Source organism: Penaeus vannamei, chromosome 8 (assembly GCF_042767895.1).
Source record: "Penaeus vannamei isolate JL-2024 chromosome 8, ASM4276789v1, whole genome shotgun sequence".
In the NCBI taxonomy this organism is placed as follows: Eukaryota; Metazoa; Arthropoda; class Malacostraca; order Decapoda; family Penaeidae; genus Penaeus; species Penaeus vannamei.
In genome coordinates this window covers 36,234,984-36,243,950 of record NC_091556.1, presented here as the reverse complement: position 1 = coordinate 36,243,950, position 8,967 = coordinate 36,234,984, and the positions used below count along the sequence as shown (strand labels likewise).

Sequence of the window (8,967 nt, the reverse complement as noted above, 5' to 3'; positions counted from 1 at the left end):
AGAGGAGGAGGAGAAGGAGGAGAGAGGTGGTGAAGAAGAAGGAGGAGGAGGTGGTGAAAGAAGGAGGTGGTGAAGAAGAAGGAGGAGGGAGGTGGTGAAGAAGGAGAAGGAGGAGGTGGATAATAAGAAGGAGAATAAGAAGATGGAGAAGGAAGAAGGAGAATGAGGAAGAAGGATATGATAAGGAGAAGGAGAAGGAGAAGTGATAAGAGGGAAGGAGAGGAGAAGGAAGGAAGGAAAGGAGAAGGAGAAGGTGAAGGAGAAGGAGGAGAAGGAGAGGAAGGAGGAAGGAGAAGAGAAAGTGAGAAGGGAGAAGGAGAAGGAGGAGGAGGAGGAAGGAGGAAGGAAGAAGGAGGAAGGAGGAGGAAGGAGGAAGAGGAGGAGGAGAGGAGGAGGAAGGAAGGAGGAGGAGGAGGAAGGAGAAGCGAGAAGGAAGGAAGGAGAAGTTGAGAAGGAGAAGAGAAAGGAGAAGGAGGAGAAAGAAGTGAGAAGGGGAGAAGCTCCCTCTTTCTTCTCTCAAGGGGGGAGAAGGAGGAGAAGGAGGAGGAGGAGGAGATGGAGAAGGAGAAGGAGAAGGTGAAGGAGGATATAAGGAGGAAGGGAGGAAGGAGAAGGAGAAGGATATAGAAGGGAAGGAGAAGGAGAAGGAAGGAAGGAGAAGGCACTCTCTCTAAAGCAAGGAAGGAGGAGGAGAAGAAGGACTCAAGGAGAAGAGAGAAGGAGAGAGGAGGAGGAGGAGAAGAAGGGAGGACTCAGGGAGGAGGATCTCAGGACTCTATCTCTCTCATCAGGAAGAAGGAGGAGGAGAAGAAGAAAGGCAGAAGAAGGAGAAGAAGAAGGAGAAGAAGAAGGAGGACTGGAAGGAGAAGGAGAAGGAGGAAGAGGAGAAGTGAGGAAGGACTGGAGAGGAGAAGAGGAGAAGGAAGAAGAAGAAGAGGATAATGAATGATAATACAATACAATGTATGTTTATTAATGATAATGACAATATATTTATAATGGATAAATAGTAGTTATAAAGATGAAGAAGTGAATAGGGAATATAATATATTGATAAAATAAAATAATATTATAGTGAGAAGAAGAAGAAGAAGAAGGAGGAGGAGAAAGAGAAGGATGAGGACAGGGAGAAGAAAGGGAAGAAGGAGAAGAAGAAAGTGGAGAATGATGAGGAAGAATAACAAGAGGTAGACAACTTCAGCAAAATTGACTGTCCCTGAACCCAATGTGCCAACCACTAGACTGTCACCGCAGACTCAATCGCAGAACTCCATAAGATGTCTATCACAGCACAAGAAATGGGAAAATAATGCAGAGACCTGGATGTGACAAAGGCAGTGGGGCTAGATAAAATCAGCCACCATATTCTTTTTGACCCATTCGGTAAGAGTGACGTGACCATCACGTCACAAAAAAATCTAACATGAGGGCAGGGTGATGTGAACATGCCGTAATTGATAAAAATGGCTGCAGACCAGGTGATGGAAATGAGTGCACAAACCTCTTGGAGGGTGATTAGATTCATCTGGCATTTAGAAAGGGGCTTTTGCATTATTCCTATCAGAAAAACAATAGTAGAATGTAACGTCCATAAGCCATGACTGGAAGAGCGCCGGCTATAGGGAGGATGCCATTTCCATGCTCAGCATTGTATTCCTGGCCACTGTGACCGGCAGCTCAGGTTGTATTAGAGAAAATGGAATACTATGAAAAAATAAAATATATGAAACAAATAACAAAATGTTACTTTTTATTCTTGCACTAAGTTATTTACTACCTAGAGATATATGGAGTCTGCACGTAGAACAGTCTTATTACCATCTGGATAAAGCAAAACAAAAGACAGATATGGACATTGGAAAATGGCAAGAATGCTAAAAATGTTAATGCAAGATATACTTTGCAAAAGAGAGGCATAGAGTCTTGTCAACACACACAAGTGTTTGCATGTGCCCAGTCTACATGCCATACATCAACAGAGCAGCCACATACATAACCTAATGCCTGTATTTTCATCCATGTTATTGCCATGATGCAACCAGATTCAAGGGGTTAAGAGCTAAAGAGACTGGCATCAGACTTCCTCCTCCAAATTACGGCTGCCATCAATGTCAGTGAAGAAACCTTTGTCTTTAACTTGTAACCAGAGATCAAAAGGAAACTGCACCACATCAACATCATGGCACTCACCATTGACGTACAATGGAGTAGAAATAACCCTTTGTCTACAACCTGCATCTATCTTAGCCCATTTATGATGGGTGTCCCACATATGAGACCCTGGGCAAAAAAAAATTGCCAGGCATCACGCCAGTGTGGTGCTGTATTAGGGCTTGTGCTCCGACTCAACAGCGGGCCACAGCCGGCGCGCAGGGCCAATTTTGTAGCCGCCCGGAAACTTTTATTTTCAGCTTCAAAATATACTACCATTAGTGGAAAAGGAAGAAGAGGAAGAGGAGGAAACAGGAAAAGGAAAATGAATAGGAAGAGGAAGAGGATGATATCAGTGACACCCTTCTCACCTTTAGTGCAAAGAGCTGCCTTCGCTGTTCCTTGGACATCTTTGGTGAATCTGATGAACGTTCCTCTCTGGAGTCCCGGTCATTTCTGTTCCCTCTCCGATGCCTATCCTTGTCCCGATCTCTATCTCTATCTCTATCTCTCTCTGGTGAACGTCGTCTTCTGTCATAGTACGAGTCTTTCCTATTGTACCTGAAGAAAATCATATATCGCATAAAAAAAATTAGCATAAAAAGCAAGACAGTGTTCCCTAATGAAATAGCCTTTAATAGATTTACTGCTAACTACTGAGGTAAGCATTGTCATTTCTTTGATTTTTTTTTTCTTTCTTTTTCAGTTATTCTGTACATGGTTGAAACACACATAATGGTAATGGAAAAATATTCCTTAAACACACTTTCCTCTTTCCTTACCTATCCCGTCGGTCTCTATCCCTGTCTCTCTCGCGGTCCCAATCACGATCGACACTTTGCTCTCGATCCAGGTACTCTCTGTATCCTCTGTCTACTTCTCTCTCATGCTCTTTCATCAGTTCAATACGTTCCTTCTTGGGAATACGAAAGAACTCTTTCAGGTTCTTCCAGTTGTCCAAAAGTTTGATAGCCAAGGACTTGAGCTCCTGCACCTCCTCTGTCTCCTTCTCCTCCCCAAGTTGCTTTTGCTCCCCAGCAGCCGAGTCTCCCTCCGTGGGTTCCACAGCAGAGGTCTTCCCCTTCTCCTTGCCTCCTGCAGCATTCTCCTTACCGTCACTCAGGTTGGAATCACTGCTCGATTCTTCTGCTCTTGTGCCCTCCTCCATCCGCTTCATGGCCAGTTGCTGTTGCTCAACTTCCTCAGAATCCAGACTGCTGTCGTCCGCACTTGAGGCTTCCACAGAATTGGAGATAACTTTGGAATCTGTTTCCGTGTCAGAGTCTTCACTTGTGTCACTATTATAGAGATATCGAAAACAAATTACTGTCAATTCACAAAAAATATATATATAAGGAAGAACATTCTATTTGGTCTTCAATTTCCAACTTGTTTGTCAAAGTAAACATGTCTAACTCTTTTTACTCTTGAGCACATACCTTGTTTTCTTGTTAGGGTCAGCTTCCAATGACTGTGGGACACAAGTCAAATCTGCCTTGGGCGGTGGTGGAGGAGGAGGAGAGTTGTTAGTACCTACATCCACATTCTGCTTGGTCCAGCGTTCAACAACACTCAACACTCTACTATCAGTGAGCTGTGTCTTGTTGGTGATTGGCAAACACTCCAAGGTCTTTAGAATCTGAAAAGTACCATTTATAACACTGCATATAATGTGCTTCAAATACATTTTACAAACTAAAATCTAGCAGCCATAAACCCAGAACCCTGATGACTATAATATTATATGCATCTTAGCCTAAATTGGATTTTGAATTTTCAAACTTGTTATCTCCATAAACCTTTGGTTCAACTTCAAATAAAAAAAAAAAGTAAACAGTGGTTTGACAATTGTCTCATACAAATACTACCTATATCTTGAAGCTAATGCCATAAAGTCACTTACTTCAATCTTGAGCTCCACATTCTCATGCCCAGTGCCCAGGTCTGCCATCCAGGACCACAAGACCCTGAGGCCATGATAGTCCAAGAACAGTCGCCGACATGCTGGTTCCCCTGTTTGAAGGAGTCTCAAGAGCATCACCCTCGAGTTGAAATCTTCTGCTCGTACCATCAGTCGCGAGAGATTCAGAGTGTCCTCACGATTTCTTAGTTTGTGAGAGTTGAGCTTTTCAATCTCATCCTCTAACTGCATATGAAAGGAGGAAGGATTAAAATAAAACTTATTTCTTAGAAACACCTTCTGCCAGATTGCTCCTCTCACATTTAATCTTGACACATTACATCATTACACATTAGCAAAACATGACTTACAGCAATATCTTCAAAGTATATCCTCTTCTCCTCTCTCTTTCTCCTATCCCTCTCTTCTTTTCTCCTCTCTTCGTCTTTCTCTTCCTTAGTCTTCTCATCTGGTGATTCACCCAACCAGCCACGGCAGACTGAAGTCCCACAGTAACATTTTTGTGGTTCTCGGCTAAAAAGAAAAGAAATGGAGAAAGTTTGTCCATATATCAAAATATTCTGGCATATATGCTTACTAATTATAAACTTTGTCCAAAAACTTTAATGATACATATACAAGGATAAAACTATGGAATACATGCAGGTACTAATAAAAATACTATATAAAGAGGAAAAGGAGTAGGAGGAGGAGGAAAAAAAGGAAGACCAAGCTTTGGAGGAGGAATATGATTTGGAAGAGGAGGAGGAAGAAAAGGAGAAGGAAGAAAAAGGGTTAAGAGGAGGAGGAGGAGGAGGACATAGAGTAGAATAAAGAGGGAGAAAAGAGGTAGAGTAAGAGGAGGGGGAGGAGGAAGAGGAGGTAGAGTAAGTGGAAGAGGAGGTAGAGTAAGTGGAGGAGGAGGTAGAGTAAGTGGAGGAGGAAGAGGAGGTAGAGTTAGTGGAGGAGGAGGAGGAGGAGGAGGAGGAGGAGGAGGAGGAGGAGGAGGAGGAGGAGGAGGAGGAGGAGGAGGAGGAGGAGGAGGAGGAGGAGGAGGGGCAAGGAGAATGGAGGGGGAGGTAGAGTAAGAGGAGGGAGGAAGGAGGAGATAGACTAAGAGAAAGGGGAGAAGGAAAAGGAGGAAGAGGAGGAGGAGGAAAAGGTGGAGGAGGAGGAAGAGAGGAAGGAGGAAGAGAGGAAGGAGAAGGAGGAAGAGGGAGAGAGGAAAGAGGAGGGAGGAGGGAGGAGGGAGGAGGGAGGAGGGGGGAGGGAGAAGGGAGGAGGGAGAAGGGAGGAGGGAGGAGGGAGGAAAGAGGAAGGAGGGAGGAAGGAAGAGGCAGAGTAAAAGTAGAATATGGACGAGGATGAGGAGAAGTAGAAAGAGGAGGAAAATTAGAAAGAGGAGGAGGAAGAGTAGAAAGAGGAGGAGGAAGAGTAGAAAGAGGAGGAGGAAGAGTAGAAAGAGGAGGAGGAAGAGTAGAAAGAGGAGGAGGAAGAGTAGAAAGAGGAGGAGGAAGAGTAGAAAGAGGAGGAGGAAGAGTAGAAAGAGGAGGAGGAAGAGTAGAAAGAGGAAGAGGAAGAGTAGAAAGAGGAGGAGGAAGAGTAGAAAGAGGAGGAAGAAGAGTAGAAAGAGCAGGAAGAGTAGAAAGAGCAGGAAGAGTAGAAAGAGCAGGAAGGGTAGAAAGAGGAAGAGGATGAGAAAAAAGAGGAGAAGTAGAAAGAGGAAGAGGATGAGTAAAAAGAGGAGAAGTAGAAAGAGGAAGAGTAGGAGGAGGAGGAATAGGAGGAATAGGAGGAATAGGAGGAGGAAGAGTAGGAGGAAGAAGAGGAGGGAAAGGAGATAGAGGAGGAAGAGGGGGGAAAGGAGATAGGGGAGGAAGATGAGGGAGAGAGGAAGGAGGAGGCAGAGGAGGAAGACAAAGGAGAGAGGAAGGAGGAGGTAGAGGAGGAAGACGAGGGAGAGAGGAAGGAGGAGGTAGAGGGAGAGAGGAAGGAGGAAGAGGGAGAGCGGAAAGAGGAGGTAGAGGGAGAGAGGAAGGAGGAAGAAGAGGGAGAGAGGAAGGAGGTAGAGGGAGAGAGGAAGGGGGAAGAAGAGGGAGAGAGGAAGGGGGAAGAAGAGGGAGAGAGGAAGGAGGAAGTAGAGGGAGAGAGGAAGGGGGAAGAAGAGGGAGAGAGGAAGGGGGAAGAAGAGGGAGAGAGGAAGGAGGAAGAAGGAGGAAGGGGGAAGAAGAGGGAGAGAGGAAGGGGGAAGAAGAGGGAGAGAGGAAGGAGGAAGAAGGAGGAAGAAGAGGGAGAGAGGAAGGAGGAAGAAGAGGGAGAGACGAAGGAGGAAGGTGGAAGAAGGAGAGAGGAAGGAGGAAGGAGGAGAAGGAGGGAGGAAGGAGGAAGGAGGAAGAAGGAAAGAGGAAGGAGGAAGGAGGAAGAAGAGGGAGAGAAGAAGGAGGAAGGAGGAAGAAGAGGGAGAGAGGAAGGAGGAAGGAGGAAGAAGAGGGAGAGAGGAAGAAAGAAAGAGGAAGAGGGAGAGAGGAAGGAGGAAGGAGGAAGAAGAGGGAGAGAGGAAGGAGGAAGGAGGAAGAAGAGGGAGAGAGGAAGGAGGAAGGAAGAAAACAAAGGAGAGAAGAAGGAGGAGGAAGGAGAGAAGAAGGAGGAGGAAGGAGGAAGGAGGTGGAGGAAGGAGGAGGAGGAGAAAAGGGAGAGAGAAAGAAAGAAAACAAGTAAACTAAAAGTAAGGAGTTAGAAAGGTGGAGGATGTAACAGAGGAAGGAAAACCAGATTAAGACATCAGAGATAATCTACATTCATTCAAACATTCAAAGGAAACCATTTCTAAAACAAAGGCATGCTGTTCAGAAGCTTAATCCTTACCCATAGCGCTCAAGACGGTAGTCAAAATTGATCTCCTCCCCTGCTTCAATGTCCTTGTTTGTGAAAAAGCCAATGCGCAATTCCCCATTTACCGTCCACTGGAATAAATAATTTTTTTCTTCAAAAATTAATTTCAGGTGCATTCCAAAACCCCTCGGTGCAAATTCATCATTTCTAATCTACAAAAACATATCTTGGAATCATAGCTATATCCCAGAAGTTCCTACCTTCTGCGTCTCAGCATTGGGATCGCATGAATGGTTGATGAATCTGGAGATATTTCCCTTACGGGTGGCATCAATGAAGAGGTCCGGCTTCAGTGCCATGAAGTAGAAATGGGGGTTCTGCCCTCGGGAATAATCCTTCCGTCTTCTCTTGAACTCCTTGGTGTCCAGCACCTCCCCAACATACTCCATGATAAATGTCCCCCTAAAGAGAGAGGGATGTGCCATTTGTGAAAATTCATATACATTTATAAAGCACATTTCTTACAATCTACTGTGATTCGAAAGAAAATTATAAACAGGTTTTGAGTATCTTGGGACCCCTGACATTCAATAATTTCACTCATTCCCACCAATTCCAAAAAAATATTATTGGAAACTTTTTAAAGCAACAATAATAAACTTTGTAAAATGAAATCAAAAGCCATTCATACACCATAATCAGGTTTAAACTATGATTAATAACTTATGGGGATTTGTTACAGAAGGTATATATCTCCTCACTTCCAACTGGTACATCACTATGGTGCAAGGCTGCATGTTTTTCTAGTAATACATGCATAGTATCCTGTATTCTGTGAATGGAATGCCCTTGTCAGTAATGAAGCCTGTGATTAGCTCATGATACTTTACATTTATTTTCATCGACATCTAATATCAGCCATTAAAATTAAGTTAAAAAGTTTGGAAACATTACAATGTTTTTGCCCAATGCCAATATTATTGCTTGAAATATGTGGTGTTTAACTTAAAAGAGAGCACTTGGAACTGGCAAAACTGCCAACTTTAGCACAATCATGATAACTAAACATTGATGCCAATGTTTACTCTCAAATCATTTTTTTGAATACAAAATGTGTTTGTAAAGATATACAAGTTTTTGTAAAACACATTATTTTCAGAAGGTAAAATAGGAATCACATTATATCATCAGTAAATGTCAATCATAAGGTTTTCTCACCTAATTCCTTGTTTCTGTGTGGCTTCCTTATGGAATTTAAGGATAACAAATTATCCAACTGCTTAATAGGACTTGTAAGAGTTCCAGAATGCATACTCAGGGCACACAGAGTGATCCCCATAAGACAATATCAAGATTTGTAAAGAACATTAGGTCAGAAATTTTTGACAGGTCAGAGATAGCATTACAGAGAACTGTTTACTAAATCCTACGATCCAGGTGACCTGACCATGCTGTCATGGAAAAATTTGGGTTGAGACCCAGGTGACATTGACATGCAGTCATTAGACAAAATGCTCGCAGGCTGGGCGAGGCTAACTTGCTATCACAAGTGAAGGTGATGGTGACAGAAAAGACTCATCAGAAGTGCACAAACCTCTTGGAGTGTAATTAGACTCATCTGGCATTTAGAAGAGAGATTTTGCATTATTCCCGTCAATAAACAAATTTGGAATGTGATGTGAGTCAGCCAAGACTGGAAGAGTGACGGCTTCAAGATAGACGTCATTTCCATGCTAAACACCATATTCCTGGCTGCTGTGATTGGTGTGCAGGTTGTATTATGGAAAATTTTAAGTAACGAAAAAATAAAATATATAACAAATAACAAAATACTCTTCTTTTTTTCTTGCACTGTGATGATATGGAATCTGTGCAAGGAAAATAATCTATCACCATCCAGATAAAGCAAATCAAAAGACAAATATGGACATCAGAAAATGGCAAAAGTTTATGCAAAATAACTTGGCAAAAGGGGAGGCACAGAGTCTTGTCACTGCTCACAACTGTTAATGCGCCCCTGGCCTATGCGCTGTACACCTGGCCGAGTGGCCACTTAACCAGTTTGATCTAGTTGCATCACAGAA

General features: G+C 43.4%; 1 protein-coding gene across 1 annotated transcript in view; it reads right to left on the bottom strand.

The window, feature by feature from the left end:
* Nucleotides 1–8,967, bottom strand: part of Set2 (SET domain containing 2) — a gene marked incomplete in the record, with an annotated part of 26,590 nt that overhangs the window by 6,939 nt on the left and 10,684 nt on the right. Inside the window, 7 exon segments of the mRNA XM_070124622.1 lie at nucleotides 2,523–2,712; nucleotides 2,934–3,449; nucleotides 3,591–3,790; nucleotides 4,055–4,297; nucleotides 4,423–4,585; nucleotides 6,917–7,014; nucleotides 7,144–7,345. Of these exon segments, the coding sequence (XP_069980723.1) occupies nucleotides 2,523–2,712; nucleotides 2,934–3,449; nucleotides 3,591–3,790; nucleotides 4,055–4,297; nucleotides 4,423–4,585; nucleotides 6,917–7,014; nucleotides 7,144–7,345 (1,612 nt within the window).